The following is a 26924-nucleotide window of genomic DNA, read 5'->3' as shown; positions in this document are numbered from 1 at the left end:
TTAGAAGTAATCAATACAATGCATTCCTGGAAAATAAGGCGACAGTTAAGAATTCAAATAGATACTGTTCACATAGGTATATACTTTTGTCTATTTTTTTATCAATCTAACATGCTGTGAACATCGCAGATCAACAGACAATACACGTATTCACAACATGGTTTATATCAAAATAAACAATTTGCCTGCTCTTACAGACACTCTTCTAACCGTAAATCCTGCGTGATACGATTACATGTTTCTTTATCTATGTTTTTATGGAGATAGAGACGATGTGACAAATAGTAAGTATAGTTAATTTATTGACAACTGATGAAGATAAGGGCGTAGGAATTTATCAGCTCCAAGATAAACTAACGGGTAACGGGTCAGCTGTAAGGTAACAGTTCAGTGACAGAATTCAATGTGGTAGCGTGTCTGTAAAATAATTATTTGAATTTAAAATGAAGGCAGTCGAAACAGGACGCAGAAATATTAAAGTAAGTAAATATATTCTTTTTTTTAAATTTGGTTATATTGCTCTATGAAAAACTAATTCACTGTCTTACTCTAATCTCAGCTATTAATAAAATACAAATACTTGTACTTCTAAATAAGAAATAAAAAGTTGTAGTTAAGTTTATAAATATTTTGATTTTCTTACTTAGGAAGGTGATTTTTGTAAATGAAAGCTTTGATTTGACTAATATTGAATACCGGATATCTCAGGCATAAGCGGTGTTCACACGAACCGCGGAATTAAAACCTTTTTGTAACTTCACTCCATAAATTGACTCTGCGTCCAGAATACTGAAATAAATCATTAGAAACTGAAAATAAAATTGTGTTAGAGTTAACAGAATGTATCTGTCTTGGATTTTTAATCCCAATTTGATTCATGGATTGTTGTACTATCTGAACTGTGCTTTACACTCAAACGACGGTTGTGGTGTCGCAAACATTTGGCGGTACCTATAAAAAATATGTAAAAAGTATCAAAATGCTAATTGGTACAAAATCTTAATTAACAACCTGTATGTTTTATAAAATAAACACTTCTCCACCTCTATTGGTACAGATAATGCAAATGATAATGAAATAAACCACAAACGGCCACAATATTTTGGATGCTTTTCATTTTGCCGGTATGATTATCACGTTAAAATGGCTACCTTGTGCGTGTCTATGACATTCAGTTGACCTCTAAAAGTCCTTGCATAGCCGCTGTCAAACTACACGGCAGAAGTTAGTGATAGTGGTCGTAGATCTGCAACTTTGTTGGATCTACATTTAATAATTAATAAAAAATATAATTTATAATAATGGCATTCGTAAGTACACATACATAATAATTATACCAATCATAAAGAAATATTTTCCTATTTGTCAGCGGTATTATAAAGTTTTGGAAGTTGAAAAGTTTATTGGAAACTTGGAAATGACTAACTATATAGTAGGTATCATGTAGATGTCGCATGATCTAATTATACGTGTCTTATTGTTAGAATGAGTATAACAACTCAAGAGTTAATTATATTTGTTTGTATTTCTCAGTTTCAATTGAATTAATAGAGATTGGCCAAATGTCTGCCATTATTACCGGCTTTTTGCAGCACAAAGACTTGCTGTAATTTGAAGAATAACTTTATTGTGTTTGATCTTCACGCGTGTAAACATTATTTTGTATTGTATTAGTAATTGTTACTTAGTTTACGTATAATGGTAATATTCTAACCTAAAAATTACTATTTACGCTCACTAAGTAGGTACTTATACTTGTACTAGGTATGGTTTTCAGTTTTGATGGTAACTAGTTCAATATTTACAGTTAGTAAGTAGGTACTAGGTAATTTAAATTATAAACGTACTTTCGTTTAATATCACATTATTAAGGATGAATACTTTCGTTAATCTAGATTTCATTGAAAACATTTTCATAAACATGTTTCAAACGGAACTATTACTGCTTGTCTTTTATTCTTACCAAGAATTTTATAACAATAAACTAACTTTTAAAACATTCATATAAAAATGTTATTTATAATGCTTATTTAAGTCTAGATATCTAGCGGATCCGAATTTACAGGTAGGCAGGTATCTAGACATTGTTACTGTTGCATTTTTTTTTACCTCCCTTTTCTGTACCTAGGTTCTGTACCTACCTGTGCCAGGCAATTCAATTTAATTGTAAAATGAACGGAATTGCAATAATAATAAAATAACTTTTGCTCCACTGAAAAGTGAAGAGAGGCTAGAAATAATGGTTCATTAGAAAATTAACGCCTACATAAAGGTATTATGTTGATTGAAAGAAAAGAGTAAGTGCTGGATTCAGCATGCAAAAGCCTATGAAAGTGTGCAATTTTCTTGTCATAATTAAAATAATCGAATATAACAAAGGTACAAAAATACCTACTATATTAAAAACTTTAAGGTCAACCTTTACTGTAGTGACACTATTTTTACAAATTATTTCTTTTTTATATTTTATGTGTCCGAATAAAAGTTATGAAAATGTATTTTATTTATATAAGTTAACATATAAGGTAACACAAAAAATGCACATTATGTAGGTAGTTCTGTATTGATTTAAAGCAGACAAATAAACTGTAAGTAGGCATTATGACTGGGTATCATAATTAATAAGTAGGTACCTATTACCTATTGCTGTAATACTTCTGTTTCATAATGTTATCTTTAGTCTTTACTAACGGTTGTTGATTATTTAAATACATACCCTCGCAGTTGACTCGTTAAAAAAAACTTGATTGTATCTAAAAAAACCTTTGCAACATTTTGACTAAGAAATAGGTATATATTTAAACGACGCAAAATCGCACCTTTACTATCAAAATTATAAACGAGTGCACTATTTTGCCGTCTGCACCACAGCGCATACGGCACGCACATTTTATTTGTAATGGCACCCCTACCCCAGTTCATCGCTCCCCTATATTTAAACACAAAACATGTTCCCCGTAAACACCTTGAAGATAGGATTAAAATAATAAAGCTTTGCTTGTCTGTATTATTATTATTATTGAATTATCGTTACTGAATCATCAGCTGTAAACGCTTACGTTACTGCTCCTTTTTGTTTTAAATGAAATTTTATTTGCAGGATATATTAAAAAAATATTGAATAAATCACAACCTCAATTAAATCTTCTGCAATTTTATTTAAAAATTATGTCCTAATAGACGAAACTTTCACCGTGACCTAAAAAATGTATTTTATTTATTGCAAACTATGATATAGGTACCTCCCCAAAGGTTGTTTGCCTCTGCGGAAGTGCATTGCAAGTTACGGAAATGAATTTGTTACTAACCGGAACATCCGGAAGCAGCTTTTTGTCAGATTCTGTCAGATCAGCTGAAATGTCACAATTTTTCGCGGCAAAAAGGAAACTTGGTTTTCTGTTTTGATTTTAAAATAATTTAAACCTTGATTAAACTCAGCTTACTCGTAGGGTTCTTGAATTAATCTGACTAGACCTAACTGTTTCAGCCAACGTATAGCATTGGCAAGCTTTCAAATGTTTAAATTTAGAATAAAATCATCTTGTTGCTCACTGAAAGGAGGGTCGACGGTGGCTGCAACGTTAATTCAGTTTGAGAGCGTGATATTATGCGAATTGAGTAATAATAGGTAGTCTAGTCGGTTTCGGTGGTTTTACTCACCCCGCGTTTGTGGCGACGTTGTTCTGCGCGCGCCGCTCGCGTCTCACCAAGTACGCAACTCCGTTCGCACGGCGCTGCGGGAATCCGTTTTTCGTTCGGAAGGGCAGTTCAAGATCACGAAAGCCGGCAGTCCGACCTCCCGCGTTGTACAGTGAAAAATTCTTACATTTGAACACTAACAATATGGTTTTCCCCACAATCTACGATGGCAAAGTCGAGGTAACGTCCCTTTTATTCTATTTTCATCTCTTGCGTGAATTTCATGTTATAGTTTTGTTACGGAAAAAATTACCATGACGATATATAATCGTGCCGGTTTCGCTTATTTTAATCGGATGTTGCGCGAAGTCAAACAATTTTTTAATTGAAAATATGTATATTTTAAAATACTTTGTATAAAATCAGTTGAGGAAATGTTTTCAGTATCAACTCTCATGTCACTCACTTGTGTATATCAGCTGAGAAAACTTCCATTGAGAGGCATGTATAAGTATATGCATATGGAAATAGATAAAGAGTGTAGTAGATATGATGTTATCAGATGTAATCACAATAGTCAATCAGAGTAACTAGTAATTACTGGCTGTGTGAGTGCTCAGTACTGTGCGATAACTCAGAATTTTACATTATGAAAATGACAGTAAGAATTGCCTATTATATTCTAATTAGAAATTTAAATTAAAGGTTACTTCATTAAAGAATCAATAGAAAATAAAAAGTACATTTACCTTGTTAATCATAAAAGATATTAGATAAATGTTTGTATCACTATTATTTTAACTTCAGACTAGGTTTCAATTTCACGGAAAAAAATATTTATATTTTTTAAAACTAGTTTATGTTTTAAAAAATTACCATAGATGTTTTTACTCATATTGTTATTGGTGTAGTTTTCAGCCAGTAATGAGAGACAGTCGGCTCACATGACACCATAAATAAAGTATAAACAATGCAAGCGTTTCACATGACTAAACATCAGTAGATTACGACTAAATGCCAGGTTTACTTGTGTCATTGTTTCCTGTTGTTCTCTATGGAAAATTTCATATACCTACATAGTTATTGCGTTCTTACTGATTACCAATTCTAATGTAAAAAATTTTGTTCTTTATTATTTTAATCTAGGATTGTGTTAATATACAATGTCTAGATTTCCATTCATAGGTTTTAAATTGTAATTACAAAACTGTTGTTCTTGTTTGACCCTTATTTATTTTTATTATATATTTACAGACTAGCTAATCATTTAAAGATCACTAGCCTATGTACTAAGAAACTAAAAATAAAATACTTATTATCTGAATCATCAAGTTAACTTTCAAGAATATAAAGATGAAATTTTATTGGACACTTCTAACTTTAATCCATATTGTAGGTACTTAAGGTAAAGTCACTCTCTGTATCATTGACTATGAAAAGTGTCAGCATTTGACCTAAATGAATAAATGATATGATTTTGATTTTAAGTCTTACAGTTTTCCACATATCAGAAAGTACTATATCATTTATACAGGTACAGTATACATAAGTAGGAGGTAATGAATCACTTGGTTGTCATAAACTGTATGATTGTGCATCAATGTCAATGCTATTAGACCCTGTTATTGCATCGCAGGAATGCTTCCACTGACTATAGTGTTATGAAGGCAAATTTTCATAGGTAGAAAAGTGAAACTTTTTTGTTATTCACTCAAAATTTAACTTATTTCTTGCTTTAATTGATTCTTGATAAAATTCTTTTTTTTTCTTTGTAAAAGACTACACAAACAATCAACAATGTCTTCTTCTTCTGTTCTGTCAACTACAGAAGAAGAAGACAACATACCTGTAGGTACTCTTTATTTACGATTAACATATATTTCTTGCTCCATATCAAGTTTAATGTTAATTTTTAAACTTTTTTAAACGCTTGTAGAATTGTAATGATTGTTATTTCCCTGAATAACATTGGTATCTTTCACTTCTATGATCTGGTCATATAATACCTATATGAGGTATATTATTGTGGTTTTATGTGTATATGTACCTATGTACCACTATTTCGTCAATAGACTGCATAGAGACATAATGTGTGGGTAACAAGATACGATACCTGCGGTTAATACGTCTGTCATGTCGACGCCGCATTGTACACTGTCGGTGACGTAGGTCGTGGGTTCGAATCGCAATGTGCAACATGTCATTAATGTTTTCACGTAAACTATTTTATTGCATATCATAAGTTGCTTATTTCCGAATTACGTGAAATAAATTTTGATCAAGTTTATATTTTATAAATAGGTAATTTTATGTACAGTTCATCGACCTATATCAACAGAAGTCTTAGGTCATTGACCGACCTAATTCTATGAAAACGTAGTCGGGCTATAACCGTCAGTACTGAAATTGCAGTGCTAGAAAATTCTAAGCTATTTTCTTGTGATTATTTGTGGCTATTATGTTATTGATTTTGCCTGACGACTGTTAATGAAGTAGCCGCGTAGACCTGAAAAACGTTAGCCACTGCTTTTCATCGCAAAACAGAGATAGGAATATAGCAACAGACGATGTTAGAAAGAGATGGAACGAGTAAGGCTTTGAAGGATTTTTACAGGTTCTATATTAGTTTGTTTCCTTCCTCTATTCGTTCGTGATGTGGTTATTCGATTGGATAAATATGTCAATATTTGTTCTTTAAATATTATAAATGAATGTTGCAGTATATTTGTGATCTCAATATTTAACTAGTAAAAATGAAGAGTATCAGGTGTTTCGCCGTATTTAGAAAACTTTCACAGTGTTCAGTTAGAATTGTGGGTTTTGTTTTATTATAATGTTACTGATAAAGGTTTCGCGGAAAAGCGGCCTACTTTAACCTCCTGCCTACCAGGGTCCCTTTTTTTGGAATATGCTGTTGAAATTTTAGTATTGTGTTGACAATAGGATATGATATACAGGAAAAATAGTTTAAAAAATCCTTCATCGGGAAAATCGGTTTTTCACTATGTCCTTTATGTAGGACAAAGGGACTATATTACTATGTGATTTATGTAGGACATAGACTAGTTTTAAGGTAAACAATGGGTTTTGGAAAGGAATATAACACAAATTAAACATTGTTTTAATAGTCAGAATTATATGTCCGTCTCACAAAGTTAAAATTAAAACAAAAGGAAAACTTCATTCAGACAAAACTATCAAAATTAAACTTTTCTCATCTTCAACAATTCTTGATAACCAATCAGTCGTTAATTAGGAACATAATTAAGGGATCAATCAAGTTTCATTAATACCTATACCTATAAACTACTCTATTTTTTGGTGGAAATCGAAAAAAACTATTCTTGTTTGGCGTAAAACAAAAATATCCGCACATATTTTGCTAAATACAGTGTTTTTTCATGACATTCACTCTTCTACATCGCGACTGTTTTGCTCCATGATCGGGTAAATGTGCAGCAGCTTTTGGACGGCTTGCTCTCTCCCTCTTGTGCTTAGACTCTATTTCCTCGTACTCATCGTCCTCCTCATAGTCGTCATCTCTTCCTTCATCATACGAAATAAGCTAAATCCAACTTATATTTGCGCAGCTGCATGACATAACTCTTATGTTTACCCTTTTCAACCTGAAAAATGCGATGATGCAGCCATGCATTTACCCCGGCAAGGTCAAAAAGCTATGGCATTGTCATATAATAGCCACAAATATATTGAAATATGTACTTACGTACTGTATAAAGTACATCAGAAGTCTAAGTACTAAAACTTTTATTGTCTACATTTGTCCTCTGCAAAGGACATAAAACAAAAAATCATTGTGTATTGAATATTTTATAAAATTATATCAAACTACCAGTGCACATCATCATTTTATAGTCTTAATTTATTAATAATAGCACAAAATCCAATAAGAACCAACATTTCAATATGATTCAAATCGATTAACTTATCCCTGCATGCACGCACCGGCACACGTCCATCTTCTGTCGCCATTACGCAAAAAGGGAACCACACGGCAATTGACATTTACCTATATTTAGTAACCTAGATATTCGATAGATGTCACCATCTAAATGTTTTGGAACTACCAGTTTAAAAAGCGGCAAAATATTTTTTTGAAATTTATCCGGTCTTATGTCCTATTTGTAGTACAAATGTAGGCAGGAGGTTAAGCATCACGTGCGCGGTATTCGATTCCCACGTTGGAAATCGAATGCATAAGTGTTCAGTTTATATTGTAGGCGTTATTTTATATGTACCTACCTACTAGTTTTTGTCCGCAATTTTGTTCGCGTGGAAAATGGAAAACTTTCAATGTGATTTTTGGTTTAATTCTTTCAACTTGTAAACCCTACATATTTAACGTATAGAAAATGATGATTAAGATTTATCAAAATTATATTGGTGTAGATATAAGTTACTGCGTTTTACATACTCCTTAAGTACATGTTCAATGTTAAACGTTAAATATAACTAATATCGGCGTAATCAGTGAAGCGTGAGACATCCGTTTACTTCACCTATAGAGGCTGATGTCACCTTTTGTAATCAGCAATATCCTTAGTCAGACTCAGTGGAGGTTCTTTATTGAATAAAGCTTGTTCTAGACTTAACTAGATTTGGCTGAAATATAAGACTACGTACTTAGATCATGCTGAAAAAATGAAATTGTATGAATTATGAATTAAACAACAGTTTTAATAATTACTTTTTTATAATTTTACGTGTCGGATTGAAAGAATCTAGGTACTTTCGGATAAGTTGCTCCTAACGTCGAAGGACTTTTTACTTCCAAAACTTTTATCAGTTTAATGACTTTAGCGTCATCTAGTCATCTGTAGTCTACTGCACACGAGTTTAGGTTACTTACCATACTAAACAGTTTATATTGGCTGAAAACTTATTGCCGGAAAAAATTTTCAAACAAATGTTTCAGGAAAACCACGTCTAGTTTCTTCCTCTACATAATATAGCATAAATGTTAATTGTTCGTGTAATAATGTATAGACGGAATGTTAATTGTTCGTGTAATAATGTATATGTTTGTGTAGACGGGATCGTCAGACAAGCCAGCCATGCAGCAAGCCGCCATGAACGCCGGCTCGCACCTGCAGCACATCTGCAGCCTGGACATCGACTCCAAGGCCTCTTACGTCCGTCTGTCCGGCATCATCTGTACCATTGGTGAGTTAATTATTTAATCAAGTAATGACTACGATAAATAAACCTGCGAATCTTATCATTCTGCATCGCATTTTCTGCAAGAAATCCTAAAAAGACTACTGGTAATATTATCATTGATTTCTCTTCCTAGATGGTCCTTATTGTCTAATCAATGATTATTATAAAGATTTCGAACCATAAAAGACGTGCACATCTTTGAAAATATACTTTTAAACTTAGCTGTAGAATATCAGATCTAAAAAAAATACAAAAAAAGTTTTTCTAACCATTGACGTCTAGCATAGATTGAGGTTCTGCTGTGTGGCTCTACATCAACAATAAAATTATTTTTCTATAAAACAACGACTATTTTTCTCCCAGGGCCGGCTTCCCGCGATGTCTCAATGCTGGAGCGCATGATGGAGACGGGCATGAACGTAGCCCGCATGAACTTCTCGCACGGCTCGCACGAGTACCACGCGGAGACCATCAAGAACTGCCGCGAGGCTGAGAAGAACTACAGCGCCAAACTCGGCAGCCCCTTCTCTCTCGCCATCGCGCTTGACACCAAGGGACCTGAGATCAGGACTGGACTTCTTGAGGGTGTAAGTATTTATAAATTACGCAGTAATTGTGGAATTACATCTGATAAATATATACATCTAATACGATTTATACGTATACAATTCACTGAGTAACGTGCACGTATACGTAATCGCGTATACTTTAGCGAGTATCACTCTAAGAATGTACGGGTTTAAGTCAACGCATCCTAATTATGAACACATGAACAACAAATAAGATAATCATGTATTGTAATATCAAGACTAGCTTATCTTCTCAAAAATTGTTGGTGCCCGGTGGTCATCGAATTTTTATAGTCTATTAAACACGATGTTAGGTATGATACTGATATGATATTAACACATCCTATAAAATAACAAAAGAGGTTAAGTGTAATATTATTTCTAAGTTACCATTCAATAATTTAAAATATTTTTCTTACTAGGGTGGTTCAGCGGAAGTGGAACTGAAGAAAGGCGACACAATCAAGCTGACCACAGACCCCGCGTACTCGGAGCGCGGCAACAAGGACGTGATCTACGTGGACTACAAGAACATCACCAGCGTGGTCAAGCCTGGCAACAGGATCTTCATTGATGATGGACTTATCTCCATCATCTGCCAGACCGCTTCTGCTGATGTACTCGTCTGCACTATTGAGAATGGAGGTAAGGAATATTCTGAGGTTTGCTTTTATATTTTACTGATAATTAATTTGTTTCTATGTGTAGATGTAGCTCTTTTGGTACAAACCGAGTTTTGAATATTTTTATTTAGGAAAACGGATTTCTATTTTAGTTTTGTATTTGAACAAAGAGTGGGACAAAACTAACCTTAAATCCTGAACCACTTGTGATTTGCATTCGCCCAAAAAATACATGGTCTCTAACAATAAAAAATACAAAAAGACAGGCAATGTATTTTTTTGGTAACAGAAATATGCTGCGTTCTGCAAAAAGTCAGGATGTCTTACAACAATGTTTTTTTTTTATTGTCTCTACAATATATTGTTTTTCTTTCACCAGGTATGTTGGGCTCCAGGAAGGGTGTGAACCTCCCCGGTCTTCCCGTAGACCTGCCCGCCGTCTCTGAAAAGGACAAGTCTGACTTGCTCTTCGGTGTTGAACAAGGCGTAAGTATTACTATAAATTCTCTTGTAAGTTTATCGATAAAACTGTTTTGTATAAGAGTTACAAGTTTTACAGTTAAATACAGTAGGAAGTAGCTAAAAAATCGTTATCAACTCGATTTATGTTCTTTGTTGGTCTAGACATCTGTATCTTAAGCAGGTCTTTATGATTTAGTTGGATTTGTACCATCTTATCTTGACGTGTTAATTAATGACTAACTATTGACAGGCATTAATTCTTACGCTTAATCCAGTCGCAGGATCGAGGACGAATGTCGGCTACGCGACTCGTCTACGATCCTCAATGCATTTGTGTGACGGTAGTCGCTAGAAGACTGAAATCTTTGTGTACGAGAGTCTTTCACCTCTACTTACCTATTCAAGTAAAACAGACGAAATTTCAAAAGAAAAAAGTATCATGTCACTGTTTATCACGCGGCATGTCTGTGTTATTGTATATTTACGTTGGCAACACGATAATAGCACGGCAGACGAGAGTTCACAAACCTTACAAGTGCTGACAAAATACAGATAAATGACGGATAAAAATGATCTCATTGATAAATTACGTACACTCTTATCCGATCACGCGGCGCTTGAATGATTTATTTGTTTGGTTTGTAGTAATATGGAACTAAAGCGTATATTTCGATATGATAGTATCTTAATAATATCTCCAAACACCTGTTCGATGTTGATTTATGTATCGGCTTAAAACAAAATATAGCTTTCGGAATTTCGTGATTTATGATGATCTTCATACTTTCAATTGTCTAGTTCTTGGTGATTTTGATTCCTTCGAGATTAAAAAAAAAATTAAACAATAGCTAGTTGTCTCGAACCTGTTGAAACGTAGGCGAATTCAATGTACTGAAGACATGAATTCTTTAAAAAAAATTGCTAGATTTATAAAATGCTCCAATATATTTAATATCACGATGCACGAAGCTGATACACAGTCATAACCCTAAACTAGTGTCTCAACGTCTATAAAACCAAATTTCCCAATTTACTGATAAAGACTCGGAAAAATCGCAGATAAAATTGCAATAAGGCGATATTTTAAATCCCACATGATTCATTAATACAGTTTTGACGTCACTTAGATCACTGATTCAGTTTTAAATCGTAACACTGTCTAAGAACGTGGTTTATATGTGGTCTTGTTATCGACATATGATAAAAAGAATACCTAAGCGTCATGAAAGAATTCCCCAATAATACGACCTACGTAAAAATTTAAAATGCGTATTACTTTAAATAGAAGAATTCCCAAGCGTTCACTTGTAAAGCGTTTTATGAGTACGTATAAAATGAACGTATACGTACGTGCCCGCACATTTAAATATAAATATTTGCCCAAGTCGGCTTATGCAGCTTCATATAGTTTTCAGGTAAATGTTAAACAGTCCATAGATAAACTGACATTTTCCTAATATTCTCAAAACTAACTTTATGGATCTTAGTAAATCTTACTGTAGTCATTCTACCAAAATAATATACCTGTTATATTTTCTTGTTGCTTTCAAATATGAGAGGTATAATTTTGAATTTTCACAGTAACTATTGAAGCAATTAGATTTACAGGAATCCCAGTAAAGTAGCGTTTAAAAGTACTTAATTATTTAATACTTACTTAGCTACAGTATTCATACCCTTGAAACTAAGACTGATAACTGTTTATCACAGTCGTTTAGCGTTAGTATCGTAATTATTAGCGACAATATGTCGATGACAAACTATTAGGCATTGTCTACACTGCACTGTATGCACATAAACCATTATTTATATGTTCCATCTATTGATGAAAATCGTGACTGATGTACATAGTTGCATCCAAGATATAGTTCACAATGTGTATATTATCTTTATGTATAGAAAAAATACATGTACAGGTCCTCTCACTAAAGAGACTCCCAAGTTATAAGGGTTTTCTAGTGTATTTAGGGCCCTCGACACTATTAGCTTGTCGTTTACATAGTTATCTCATAGTACAAGAGTCGTTGGAAAATCGGGCATATACCTACCTCTATTACTACTATGTCCATTACAATCGATTCCCTAGACTAGAGAAATAATGTTCGAGTATTTTAAATAAATAAATACCTTCGGAAAACTCACTTACGATCATCTAGTATTTGAATAATTATTATTCTTTATTTCCCAGGTGGACATGATCTTCGCTTCCTTCATCCGTAACGGAGCTGCCCTGCAAGAGATCCGCGACATCCTCGGCGCTAAGGGCAAGAACATCAAGATCATCTCCAAGATCGAGAACCACCAGGGAATGGTCAACCTCGACGAAATTATTGCTGTAAGTAACACTTTATTTGATCAACTATAACAATACCCCTTTTGTTTTCAATCTGCGACTCCAGTAGCCCGATTCTCTACTACTATCGAGGATCGACACAACCGGCTAGCTGTCGAAAAAAATTGTATGACAATCGGATCAGCGCTTCTAGCGGGCGTCGTAAAAACAATTTTAGCAGTACATTCTAAATGTCAAACTCTCGATACTCGATGATTCTAATTGTAGAGTATCGCGCTACTGTTTTCTAAGCCACGAGCTCCTCCTTTAGTTTCCTATGGTAAAACAAAATTATGATGATGTTGTTAGCTTTTTCAATTCTTTGGTAAATTGTAACTAAATAAAATGTCCAATTAGGGCGCTTATAAACAGATGAATTCATATAGTTTGTTAGGTAACCAATCAGTAAAAGAATTTAGGCACGAGTTTTACACATTGCAAAATTTAAGCCCCTTGTCTCTGCAAGAAGGATTTCGCTGACGTAATTAGTTATTCTCACTACCCAGTATGAAACCAAAATTCAGAGTTACGCGTAAGTAGGTATTTCTGTACTTATTTTGTTAAACCTGTCTTCACTCGTATGATTAATATAAACATAGTTATAAATATAGTTGGCCTATCGCCACTTGGAGAGCACTGCAAGTCTTATATTGATAACTAGGAAGTACTCTACTATTGTTAAGGACTTTATATGTTCATTGTTTTCTGCGATATAATATGATATACTGATATAAATAATATGATATAGGTATATGTTGTAAAGAAAATAAGCTGTCAACACTTTAAACTGTAGTTGAGTATTGATTATAAACTTTTGATCTTTAACGATCTGTTTGCCACTCGATCTTTTGGCGTTATGTTAATGCTATCGCCTGAGAGATATTGGGTTTGATTCCTATACGTAATAGAAAGGTTAGGATAATATAGGATTGATAGGATTATTGGTGCAAAAACTTTGATAAGTATTTATACTTAATAAATAAGCATATCTAAAAAATATGTTTGTATATTTGTTGAGGTTATTTCATTACCTTGGACCTATAAAATACATTGTGAAAATAATTTACGTGAATTATTTATTTAAATAATCATCTTAACAATATTACGCATTAAACGTGATACACACGTGTAGCATGTTATTATCACAATCCAAAGCAAAAAAATCTAAATCATAACATTATAATAAACTATTATATAAGTAGTTATTTATCAGTAAATACATTGTGAAGTAAACAATATACAAGTATATAAGAATGTTTTAGATAAGCGATCGTTATAATGTACTGCTTGTTTACTCCTATTTCTTTAGGTATATTATTGAAGGTTTTGCAAAAATCCCTGATGTTCATGAGAAATTTTCCATTAAGTTTTGTTAAGAATATGGAGCCCTTTATTCGGGGTTGAGGCATACTATGCACTTGTAATTATGTAAGAAATAAGTTTAGAAGGATTCTTAGTAAAATGGTTTTATGAAATTAAATTGTAAAATTTTAAATCTTAAGAGCTAAGCTTAGCTTAATTTAAATTTTATTTTATTTATGTTACTTAACTAGAAAGAAAAATATTCTATATGCGGTTACTGTAGTAGAATATTTTACTTAAATGAGACGCAATGATGAAAAAATATTTATAAATTTACGATACTCAAAGATACATCATTCGGATCCTTTCTGGATCTAACAGAATTTAATCCTTCAACTATGCTCCAAATAACAATTGGACAACAATCAGTCAATCAGTTTAGATTCGCAGAAAATGGGCGGATGATTTCAATTTGCATGTCAAACTGTATCATACGACTCCCACTTGCATACTATTATGTGGGACAACGTAATAGAATGCAGTTCTCACTGGATTTATTGCAGTTGTAAAGACTATTGAGGTCGTGTTCATTCATGCTTTCAAAGGACGTTTTGAAGGACGAGGTGTAAAGAAATACTGCTTTATGCAGGCTCAAATAACTTTAGGATTCAGGTCTTTGTCAACGCTTTTACATCTTTGGATCCTAGCCAATAACAAAGAATCAGCACAATCTGAAACATAAACATGCTTACGCAACTTACTTAGTCCCCAAAGAATAAAACGGGACCCTCTTACTAAGCCTTCGCTGTCTGTCTGTCTCCAGGCTGTATCTCATATATTTAATAAATGTTACTAAAATATGATGTTTTAATTTCCAGGCCTCAGACGGTATCATGGTTGCCCGTGGTGACCTCGGTATTGAGATCCCCCCAGAGAAGGTGTTCCTCGCACAAAAGACCATGATCTCTCGTTGCAACAGGGTGAGTATTTTTATCAATAATTTATTTAAAAAAATGATACATGCAACTGCATATTTTGGACGTCTGAGTAGATATTATAAAATATAATAACATTCTGGCTACGAGAAGTAAGAATTTTGTATTACGTACTTGTATGTACACGCACGTATGCGTGTAGGAGCGTGCGTGCACGCATCTTCGTCTCATGCCAAATACAACATTATCGAAATAATAAAAAAATATCAAAAATTACAAAATAATCGTAGATTTTGGAAATTTAATACAAGAACTTCTTAATTCCAGGTTGGAAAGCCAGTGATCTGCGCGACTCAGATGTTGGAGTCCATGGTGAAGAAGCCCCGCGCCACCCGCGCCGAGATCTCGGACGTGGCCAACGCGATCCTGGACGGCGCCGACTGCGTCATGCTGTCGGGCGAGACCGCCAAGGGCGACTACCCGCTGGAGTGCGTGCTCACCATGGCCAACATCTGCAAGGAGGCTGAGGCCGCCATCTGGCACAAACAGCTCTTCAATGACCTCGCTTCTGAGGTATGTACTGCAACACTTCAAAATGTAAAGGAATTTTGCAGCAATTTTTTTGATATCTAAAATGCAAAAGATTTTATTATAGCCTGTGACTATTTTTAGTTGCTAAATCTTATGAAATTATGCTATTACCTATTGTTTTATATGATGTAGGCTATCTAGACTATCCTCCGATCTAGATTTTTAATTTATAAATTGGATATCAAATCCATTGACCCCATTTTTATACTTTAAATAGGTAAGTGGAAGTTGGCTTAACAAATAAACTTTTTCCCAACACTTCCACTTTGTTACTTATACTTTGAAATAGCCCATTTGTTTTTGTAAGTCCAAAACCGAACCTTAATGTTTTTATATTATTATCTAATATTATCTTCCCAACTGGTTCAGGTGCGGACCCCCATCGAGCCGGCGCACTCGACGGCCATCGCGGCCGTGGAGGCGTCCACCAAGTGCATGGCGGCGGCCGTGGTGGTGATCACGACGAGCGGCAAGTCGGCGCACCTGCTGTCCAAGTACCGGCCGCGCTGCCCCATCATCGCCGTCACGCGCCACGCGCAGACCGCGCGCCAGGCGCACCTGTACCGCGGCGTGCTGCCCATCGTCTACGAAGGTGATTGCTAACGTTACTACATAGGGAAATAATAACGATCAACTTAAAAGTCGCATTATATAAAACTTTATTACAATATTAGTGCTATCATCATTGATTGCCTCGGTGATGCGGTCGGTAGTGTATACGACTTTGATCACGAGATCCGGGGCTCAATTGCCAGTTTGGACAAAGCTCTATGGGTATTTTTCAAATTAATATAATAATATATGATAGACACGACTCCCTATTTCATCGGATTCGTCTTTGTAAATGGCGAAAGGCATGTATTTAATTCACCGCTGCCTACACCTTCGGATTTAATGGGTGTGAATATAAAACACAATTGACAATGCAAAAATTACAGCCAGTATGAAATTTACTCAAAATTCTGCAAGAAACTGTTGAAAATTTCATCCTACGCATCTTTCTCCCAAAATATTTATTTTGCGATGACATGTTTTGCGAAACAATACATTCTGACAAGTCTGCGCGTTATGTCTTTTGTTACGCCCACTATAACGCCCTCTTATGACAGTGCGTTTAATTATAGCAAAAAATCATAACTGTCTCGACTGAAAAATCGTATTTTTTTCCTACATAAAACAATTTATTGTTATGACCACAGGTCATGATAGCAATTGTACTAATTACACCCAAAACACTCAAATAAAAGATTTTTTGTTTTTGGTCTATCTTATTAAAATACTGTATGACAAGATGTATGGCTGTGAATGGGGCATGGGAAGTTTGTAGAGATCGTACCAAGTGGCGTTCTTTGGTCTCTGCATACCCCTATGGGAAATAAGCGTAAGATTATATATGTATTATATTATAATACAATTTGTCCGTCAACAGAGGCCGCAGCGAGTGACTGGCTGAAGGACGTAGACAACCGCGTACAGAGCGGTCTGAAGTTCGGTCGCGCGCGCGGTTTCATCAAGACCGGCGACCACGTGGTCGTCGTCACCGGCTGGAAGCAGGGCTCCGGCTTCACCAACACCGTGCGCATTATGTAAGTAATATACCAACATATTAACAATTTATATTAAAATTGAAGTCCGGTAAATAACATCACGCTACGAGCAATAAGAGAAGAGTACCAGTACAAAATGTTACGAAAAAGGGGGAAATTATGACTCATTTTCTCAGTGACGAAAACGAAGTTGTCAGCTAGGAAGCAATTTTATAAGAGCAATACACGACATTCAAAAACTTTGTTCAAGCTATTAAATAACTAACCCGATGTTTGGTTCACAGTCTAAAAATGTTCCGTTTGAATACTAGTGATGAAAACGAACACAGTATCTGTAAAGTCTATATTCTCAACATTGGTTTAATTTAATATACTAATAAACTTAATTCCGAGCATCATCAATATTTATATTCGATTTTTTAAATTACATCTTTTCTGTTCACAGCCAAGTGGAATAAACTAATTCGGCGGACGCAGGAAGAAACTTTTTTTGTTAAGTATTAGCTGTTATAAAGTGACATTATAGCGCGACAATATGGAGTCCCTAATAAAAAGCAAGCCTTATTTATTTATTTAATACTGCCATAATGAAACGATCAAATTAGGCACGATTCTCAGGGCAGAGCCCGAATAAATTAATAAATAAAGGGTCCATATGGCGCTAAGTGATATATATGTATAAAAGGATTGTATCTCGAAATTATACAGTTAGTGTTAGGCGTACATATTTATTATAAATAATAATTTATATGTTTGTGTAATGAATAAAAGTTTGAATGTATTTATTTGTTTTATTTATTTACAACCTTGCATGCCTGAAAATTGTTAAACACATTTCTCCCTAACCTGCACTTGGCCAACGTAATGGACTCATTTGGAAGGAATCTCTTCTCCAGCAGCGCACAGCTAGGGGTAATAAAAATGCAGTCTAAATTATCTAGATAATAATATGTACATTACATTTGTACATAACGGTACAGAAGTTACTGTTTTTTTTTTCTATTTAAATTGGAGCAATGGTTTATTGGTCGCACTAAAAATCGAGGTTAGATTGATTAAGATTTCTTAGTTGATTAAAAGTTCGTTTGTTCTATAGAAAAGCCGTTTAGATCAATATTATTAAATAATTAAAAAAAACGGCCGAGCTCGTTTTATCATTAGTTGTGTCGAGGTGCCCCGACGAGGGAGATTGGGTAAATAAATTGTATTGATTAATAACAAACATACCTAGTAGCTATACTCGCAATTTTGAGATGTAGTGGTCCTACAATGTAAAGCCTCGTATCCACTAGGCAACATTTGACGCGCGACATGTTGCTCAACATGTTTCGCAACTTGTTGAATGTTGACGCGGAACATTTGTTTAACAACGTTGTCTGTCCACACATTCTTCAGTCGTCGACAACATGTCGCCAGAGGAACTTGTGTTGATTTCAGCGGCAGTGGTTATAATTTTATCGAAATCAAAAAGACGTTTGTTGTGCGTCACGTCTCCACTCGACAACAATTGATGCTCAACTAACGATGCACTTTAAACAAACAACAAGCCGCGCGTCACTTTGCGCGGTAGCTGACAACGTCGCGCGCTGTTGTGCAGCGTTGCCGTACATGTTGAGATTCACGTGTCGCGCGCCAAATGTTGCCTAGTGGATACGAGGCTTTATAGTTCGATCTCATGACTACGCCTAACCTATCAACATAGCAAATGAGTTTGAGGGGTCTAGCAAGATCAAATGAGTAGGCGCTCTTAGATTTTCTTTTACCAGATGCCTGAAAATGGTATCATTGGTAGGAGTTGATGAAGGTCATCCATACAAAATCAAAATAAAGAGAACATTAATTTTACCAATAGATATATCGCGGGAAAAATACAGATCAGATATAATTATGTTATTTTTTTCCGTTTATATTAGGTGTTAATTGATGAGACCACTCGGGCTGTTTCTTTAAAAATAGTCAATATACATACTTTGAATATAATAAACCACAAAAACTCATAAATTATTAGCATTCAACACAGTGTTAGGACGCCTTAGAGCATGTGATCATGACGCATACTATGTTTTGGTTACGTTACTAGTAAACAGAAAGTACTTATTCTAAAAATATTTTTAGTCATGGAAATGTTTTGATACACTACAAATTTAATGGTCTGTTATTGCTAATATTGAGCCAAAGTATACATTGTTGACATAGAACTTGTTTTCCGGATTTATTTTCTTTAAGCGCCGTCAAAAGACGCGTGTTAGTACCATTATTGTACACTAGATGTCGTTAGTTGTAATTTATGCGTGTACATGAAATACAGTAGTAACCACACATGAGTGATTTTTAAAGATATTATTATACCAGTGATACTGAGTTTAATAGTAAATAATTACTGTACTGTAAATATAACTAACCACGAATGTAAATAACGTTATTTTTTCATACGGGGTGTCTATATTTCGGAGTCTCACTATCATAATTTCTACCAATGCTTATTTGGATCACAGGCATCTTGTAAGGACCTACTTAATCAAATTCATTGCAGCAGGTTGAAGCAATAAAATAACTTTTTTGCGGTGGGTAGCTGTAACGTTTTAGACATTAGAATCAACCTTGGTCTTATTGATAACGCTAGAGATCATAAAAGCAGTAGAGCAATCATCTGCAAAGTGTTTCAGTACATCTGCTGTTTGAGTCAGGCGCTTTGTGGAGCGTCGCGTCATCGAAGTTCTTTATCTGATTGTCTGTCGGCGTCACAATACAGACGTGCGGCCGCGCGTTGTGTTCTCCCGGCGCCCCTAACCGCCACCGCGTCCCGAAGGCCGGCAGTATCGCTCAGCCCGCCATCGGCATCGCCACCCCGTTCCCGAGTGCCAGTTACACCACTGTGAATTCTGTGAGGCGAGCGTACCACGCCGCTAACTAAAAATAACCGCGCGCCGCTCAGTACCGGCGCAACTACCGCGCGCGTCGCCCGCTGCGCCCGCGACTCGCAACCATGGCGGAGACAATCGAGGAGACATACGAGAGCGCGGTCACCCGCAAGGTGGTCCGCACCAGCCTCAAGATAGAGGAGGTGAGGATCGACACACGACAGCTTTATGTAACGACGCCCGCGCGACACAAATATAGCCGGCGCGCGCACGCGCCGCGACGCTAGCGCCAGACGCACCTGCTCACATAACAGTACACACGGTTGACAGTGAACACGAACGTAAACACATCCTGCCGCGACTCCGCACTCCTCCGGACCTCGCCTGTCACTCACCGCCCCGCGACTAGTTCCGTCATTCAGCCCTCTCGCACTTTTGCTCGTCTGAACAGACACGTCCGGATGTTCAAAAGTATTCCGGGAACACATAACGCATTAGTACCGCAGAGCCCTGCCGGCTCGTAAACCTTTACTATAACGGTATGGCACGCGAAGGTCCGATGATGCTACGTCATGACGTAGGCTCAGTGGAGGAAGTGCGCGAGCGATGCGCCACTTACAATCATTTGTGGCTATCGGCGATGTAAATAGAACAGGCGGTTGAATGAAAATTTCCGAGCCCACCTTGACGCGTGTGCATCGACCTGTCTCGTACTGACACTCCACGTGTGACCTTGCAAGACATACACAAACACGGGACATTGGTACACAATGAACACACAACACATACACATAGGTACATATCACACTTTCTATCATTCATACACACAGGTCACACAGTCACACACGACACATAACACAGTATCTCTCGTTAAGTACTACTTGAATGGAACACAAGTACACAACAAAGCGGCCGGTGTGCAGCGTTCTCTTTTAGAAGAAAGTGTCGTCATTAGAGATGTATTCTCGTACATGTAATGAATCTCGAGCGTGACTAATATATTATTCTGTGTACGTGCAGCATCCGACATCAGAATAAGTGATAGGAGTCGTGTGCTGTTATCACATTCCATCTGTGTAACAATGAATGTCGGTTCTGTCGCGACTACTGCTCGTTTCCAAAGCGCAAAATCCAATGGAAAAACGCGCCGTGGCATATTTTCGTCTTGGCTCCCATCCTAGTTTATCTGCTACATTACGATGTTTATTCACAATACGAATGTGAACATTAATGTGTGCGTCCGAACCACTTGTGTTTAGGTCTTTACAGTGAGTCGCTTCAGTGCAGAACCGATGTGAGCCGATGTGAGGCGATGTGTCTGTATTCAGGCATAAACACGACCGAGCGAAAGTTTTCACTAAAGAACATTACACACCGCAGAAACCGGAGCAAGGATGCTCTTAAAACTGTTGGTTTTTATATAATTCGTTGTAAAACAAGTGCCGGCCAGTATAGTGCGTGTGTTTATTTGACATCACTGTCCTTGCATACCTGGCTCTTGAGATCAAAAATATTTGGATGAATATTTTTGGCAAATGGCGTTGTTTTTTTCTTGGAGATCGATTATGTTAAGCGCATCAAAGGGACGGGATATTAACTCAATGATGAATGTTGCGCAGCTGTCTTTGTCCAAGTCATCACACAACTTGAGACTTGAGTTGCTCTCATTAGTGTAAAAGTATAAAAGCTTTGTTATCTTGCCTTATCTTGGGAATGTCGAAAGAAGTCGAATAGCATATAAAACACGAAACTAATGCACCATGCCAAACTATTCGCTTCGTTACTTTCTCGGTATTTTAAAAGAATGCTGAATGTTATCACGTCAGAGAATACGTAGTCGGTATCCATAACAGAGTGGGAAATAAAAAAGCCATGTGCAGAGAACATTGTAAATGCGAATTAACTTTATCAGTTCACATCAAAGCGTAAACTTGTAAAGTAACATCTCACTGGCATTGATAATTTGATTCTAGGAATATAAGTTTTTTCACAATCTTATCCAGAAGTTTCTAATGAGCAGAGAACATGCGGGAAGTAATACCAGAAAAAAGATTCTGTATTACAAACAACATCTGTTTTGTACCACATAGAAGCTGAGTCATTTAATTCTTCACTGATTAATGGTGATCCTTAACGATCCTAATGAATGCTAACTACTGGAGATAAAAATAGAAAAGACGATTATCGTAATTCTTGTGGTTTAAGTAAAAATATCAACGAATGAAAAATGTGTTAAATTCATTTCATAAACGCTATTAATTTAGACCTATAAACACTACTTTGTATGTTAGAGTAACTAAGAATTTGACTCGAAGTAAAATGTTAAACGTTATAGAAACTGACAATGTTTGCAAACTCAGAAATTAAACTGCAATGTTTTCAGTTAAAGAACGGACTACTGCGAATAATATAATATGAATTGCATGATCTCTCGCCAAGTATAATAAACGTAATCTGTTAGACTGCTACCACTATCCTCCTGGAACACAAAACATACGTCTATACACACACCTACATCATTGCACACGTTGCATATGATTCTGTATTAGTTAAAGTCGCTCATATGAATGTAAATACTAGGAATATTAACATTGAATACTCATAGTTGCTAATAATGAAATCTAAACCAAAGCACAAGGCCTTTGTGATGGACACATTTTTTAAATACTTTCTATAAAAATTTAGATATCATTGAAATTTGTACCGTAAGTAAGGACGCTCTAGGTAAATATTGAGACAGCTAAAAATATCTAAGTAGAATAGATATAGAAAATCGCACTGAATTTTATGTGCAAACGTTTAAAATCGATCATTAATCTAAAAATCATTAATTTTAGCAAGTAAAATAAGAAAGCAAAATATTATTTTTCGTTCAAGTCACCGAAATTTAATTAAATTTTGTGTTCATTACCGAAAAATGAAGCAACACGAGTATTTTGAATTTGCGTTTAATTAGTGCACGGACAGTTTGAGTTTCTCAGAATATAGTGGGTGGGTGAAAACATGCGGGTAATTTGGCCCATACGTCAATATTTTAACACAGTTATACGTTCCAGCGACAAAAATGATTATTAAAAACCAGTTAGATTTTGGAGGAAAATCTATTTGTATGCGAACATTATGACAGGATGTGAGACAATGAGAGTTGTGGTGAAAGGAAAAGTCGAACTACGTGGGAAATTGCGCGCTTTGTCTTTGTTTATTTTTATATTTAAAAGCAAGAAAGTCCACGAACAAGCTTTATCATTATTCTTAGTACATCGTGGCCAGTCCTTATTCAGAAACAAGAGAACGTTGTTTAATGAAAGTTTCACAGATTGTTTATTTGTAATAAAGCTAAGATCATACTGGTCACCTGTAAAAAGAAATACCTCTATTTTTGATTAGGATAAATAAGTAAATATTAATCTGCCATTCCAAGAACTATAATCGAATACTGCGCAAAAACCTTGCATCTGCGTAAAATCGATATCTATACTATCGACTATCGACAACCGGCTAGCGATAATTTTTTTTATGACAATCTGACCAGCGCCTCTAGCGAACTATTTTGGTAGTAAAGTGTAAACGTCAAAATTTAGATACTCGAAAGTTCCGACTGTAGACAATCGCGCTACTGGAAACAGCGCAATCAGTATTTGCATAACTTTTTTAGCCATGGAGCTTAAAAAAGGATTTAGGACAGCGAGAAACCAATAAAATCTGGTAATAACCCGTCAGTTATTTAGAATCAGGCATAGCGCAAGACCTTTTAACATCCTGAAGCTTTTTTGATCTAGAACGAGTAGAAAGAGTATTATAGTTATAAAATACTAGCTGACTCGCGCAACTTCGCTTGCGTCACATAAGAGAGAATGGTGAAATTTTTCCCCGTTTTTGTAACATTTTTTACTCGTACTCTGCTCCTATTGGTCGTAGCGTGATGATATATAGTCTATAACCTTCCTCGATAAATGGGCTATCTAGCACTGAAAGAATTTTTCAAATCGGACCAGTAGTTCCTGAGATTAGCGCGTTCAAACAAACAAACAAACAAACAAACTCTTCAGCTTTATTATATTAGTATAGATGTACATATATCCGTACTTAATATTATAAATGCGAAAGTAACTCTGTCTGTCTGTTACTCAATCACGCCTTAACTACTGAACCAATTTGCATGATATTTGGTATGGAGATATTTTGATACCCGAGAAAGGATATAGGCTACTTTTTACCCCGGGAAAATGACGCATTCCCATGGGAAAATTCAGGTGACGGACGAAGTCGCGGGTAAAAGCTAGTCTAATATAAACAGTTGCATTTTTGGCGCGTTGTATACAGAGTACAGAGTTAGTTTACCCTGCAGGTTATGTTATTGTTTCATTAGTAAAAACAAACATCGGTGCGTTTGTGGTGTTAGTGTGCATAAATCTTGTAAAACCTAGTTTATCTGCGTGCGTTTTGATAGAATGATTGTCTGTGGCTTGTTCTAGTTTTTTTAGTCTTGAAACTTTCTTGTAATGAAGAAAAAAGTAGCTAGGTATAACATTCTATGAAATGATTAGTCCTACGTATTTTTTTTGAAAAAACGTTTGACCCTCTTTAAAATTTCCCTTGGGATTACATTGTCGTATGACTAATAACTAATATCACACAGAGATTAACGCGAAAAAGCATAGTTTTCTTAGATTTTCTACACAGTTCGACAGTTCATAGTTAAGAGTCGAAATATTTGTACCTTAAAGCAAAGCAAAGACCGTTTTCACTGCCACTATCAGTAAGAATTATATTAGCAAAAGTGAAGTCAATTAATAATTAATTCAATTTACTACACAATATGATTTGTCTACACTAATCAATTTGAAAGTGTTATACAAACAAATAACTCATTTATTTGATGGAACACGCTTAGCGTTGAATCCGAGTTAATACAAAAACAACAAATGAAATACACTTTTTGTAAATCATTTTGTGTGCATTTTTAATATAAATATATGTATGTGTGTAGTCTTAGTTTCACATATATAAATCTAAAAATATCAAAGTAAGAATACTTAGAAACATAGTAATGGTTGTAAATCGTAATTAAATATTTATTTATAGTATAATGTATTCGTACTTGTCGCTACTAAGACAAAAAAATACCTTTTATCTTCAAAACTTTCTTTCCTTTCTTAATTAAATGTTTAAGCTTATCTTATAAAAATATGGTACATAAATAACGCATACAAAATAGTTGTATTAAGTTATGAACTGGAAAGTTCCAAGTTTGATATTATTCTAGTATTAAAGACATAAACGAGTTTTCTAAAAAGCTTTTTCTCACAATATTTTATTAACCTCAATACCTATATATGTATTTTTGCTCGTACACCGTCAAACCGTTTAACACACAATCAAAATATCTACAAAAGTTTATACGAATTGCATTATTTATACCTGAAAAACGAATTCTACGTTATTCATGAGTTTCGAATATCCGGCCTAAAAGCACCACCTATTTATTTTATTTATTGCAATGGATTATCTAAAATAAACAAATGGCTACTTTGTCCAGTTTTCCGGATATTTTTGCTTCATAATGGTAATGTTTATAGATTCTATTTACGATACGAACTGAAAGCTGTTAGGGATTTGAGAACGTTATTTTGTTAATGTTACTTTAAAAGGATCGTAGATTAGTTTAATTTATTGATAAAGAGATGAAAATATGGTAGCAATTTGTCTTTTAGTCGTACCTGCCTATTCCCCATTTCTGTATATACATACATGTGTCTGCAGCTTTAGTATGATAAAATTAGGATGTGGATGGAGTAAAATAAGAGAGATCGCAGCAACTGGCCTTATCTCTGCCTGTCCGTAGGGGAAAAGGCCTTATTTTATGCACATTATGTATCCCGCAGCTCAATGACAAATATTTGACACATTTTTCATTTACTATGACTTCATCTTTTATCGTATTGTCTATTCGAAAGAGGTTATAGCAAAAAACTTTTTTATCGCAAGATGGACGAAATTATAATACAAATCATCAAATGTCATGACATGCATCACATGCATGACAGGCATATGACAATGCTTTTATTCCTTTCATACGTAGATGCACGGTCGTCAAACTCGCACCCCTCTCGGAAGACCCCCTGACTCATCTTCACGTGTTCGTGCTTCGTGATGTCACAAAGTGTTTTCACTCTCAAATGAGTCAATTACAAAAAGATGATAAAATGACTCAAACGGATGACAAAAACAAAAGACGATTTGAAACTGTCAAAAGAGAATGACTAAGGATCGTTTTGGGAGTCGCCAAAATATAAAAAAAAAATATTGGTATCCTAAGCTCAAACCAAAACTAGAACGAAGTGTATTATTGAAACAGAAAAACGTATAAAAATATTTATATTTGAGTAAATATACAACCCTATCGCAATACAGGACATAGTGTTCATAAAACCCGTCATATTTATAATGAAAACATTGATTTGACGAAAGTCGGTGAGTAAGACGTTTGAGTTCGCGGTGTGCGCGTGCAATGTAGCAATGTAAACGATTTTAATGACCATTTTTATTTAGAATGACGACTGCCAATAATTTCTGAGCCACTTTTTGTGTCCGCACTAAAAGTATTTGTTAACAGAGAACTGTCTGCTTGCATCACGTACGAAACATTAGAAACTGTTGATCTAATTCGCTTTCGATTTTCCTTCGATCGCTATACTGTAACGTGTTTGTCTGGCTTATTATTGTTGAGTTGAAATCTTCGAATACACGTGCCGTCATCATCGATTTCTCGAAATAATAAAAAAGTGTACATTAACTTCACAATAATATTGGAACTGTAATTTTCGTGAGAGCCGCATAAATTCCGCTCTGTTAGTTCTAATGATCTACAAAATTTCACAT

The 26924-nt window shown here is 35.2% G+C and overlaps 2 protein-coding genes and 1 long non-coding RNA gene across 7 annotated transcripts in view; 2 read left to right on the top strand and 1 right to left on the bottom strand.

Moving 5' to 3' along the window:
* The first annotated feature begins 320 nt into the window (after positions 1–320).
* On the top strand, positions 321–17962 carry LOC142973498 (pyruvate kinase-like). Of its 5 annotated transcripts, none has more exons than XM_076115258.1 (11): positions 321–479; positions 8691–8823; positions 9184–9407; positions 9812–10034; positions 10392–10498; positions 12663–12809; positions 14987–15088; positions 15371–15616; positions 16004–16226; positions 17064–17220; positions 17627–17962. In XM_076115258.1, the coding sequence occupies exons 1-11, from the start codon at positions 444–446 to the stop codon at positions 17637–17639; spliced, it is 1611 nt and encodes a 536-aa protein (XP_075971373.1). In that variant the 5' UTR covers positions 321–443; the 3' UTR covers positions 17640–17962. The 5 variants fall into 5 exon arrangements, with proteins under 5 accessions (XP_075971373.1, XP_075971375.1, XP_075971377.1 ...); XM_076115262.1 differs by lacking the exon at positions 321–479 and adding an exon at positions 1152–1310; XM_076115259.1 differs by lacking the exon at positions 321–479 and adding an exon at positions 3575–3879.
* LOC142973860 (uncharacterized) lies at positions 6708–8182 on the bottom strand. The gene is made up of 3 exons (XR_012959528.1): positions 7559–8182; positions 7367–7427; positions 6708–7265 (listed from the first exon to the last, which is right to left on the bottom strand). It is a non-coding gene; the product is annotated as an uncharacterized LOC142973860 (long non-coding RNA).
* Positions 17963–20021: 2059 nt separating the features above from the next.
* The window catches only part of tmod (tropomodulin), a 70590-nt gene continuing 63687 nt past the window's right edge, over positions 20022–26924 (top strand). The window contains exon 1 of the mRNA XM_076115254.1: positions 20022–20245. Within this exon, the coding sequence (XP_075971369.1) occupies positions 20168–20245 (78 nt within the window). The 5' untranslated portion in view covers positions 20022–20167. The remainder of the gene's footprint in view (positions 20246–26924) is intronic.

This window comes from Anticarsia gemmatalis, chromosome 6 (genome assembly GCF_050436995.1).
Source record: "Anticarsia gemmatalis isolate Benzon Research Colony breed Stoneville strain chromosome 6, ilAntGemm2 primary, whole genome shotgun sequence".
NCBI lineage: Eukaryota > Metazoa > Arthropoda > Insecta > Lepidoptera > Erebidae > Anticarsia > Anticarsia gemmatalis.
Note: the sequence above shows the minus strand (reverse complement) of the source record. Positions and strands in the feature narration are given on the sequence as shown.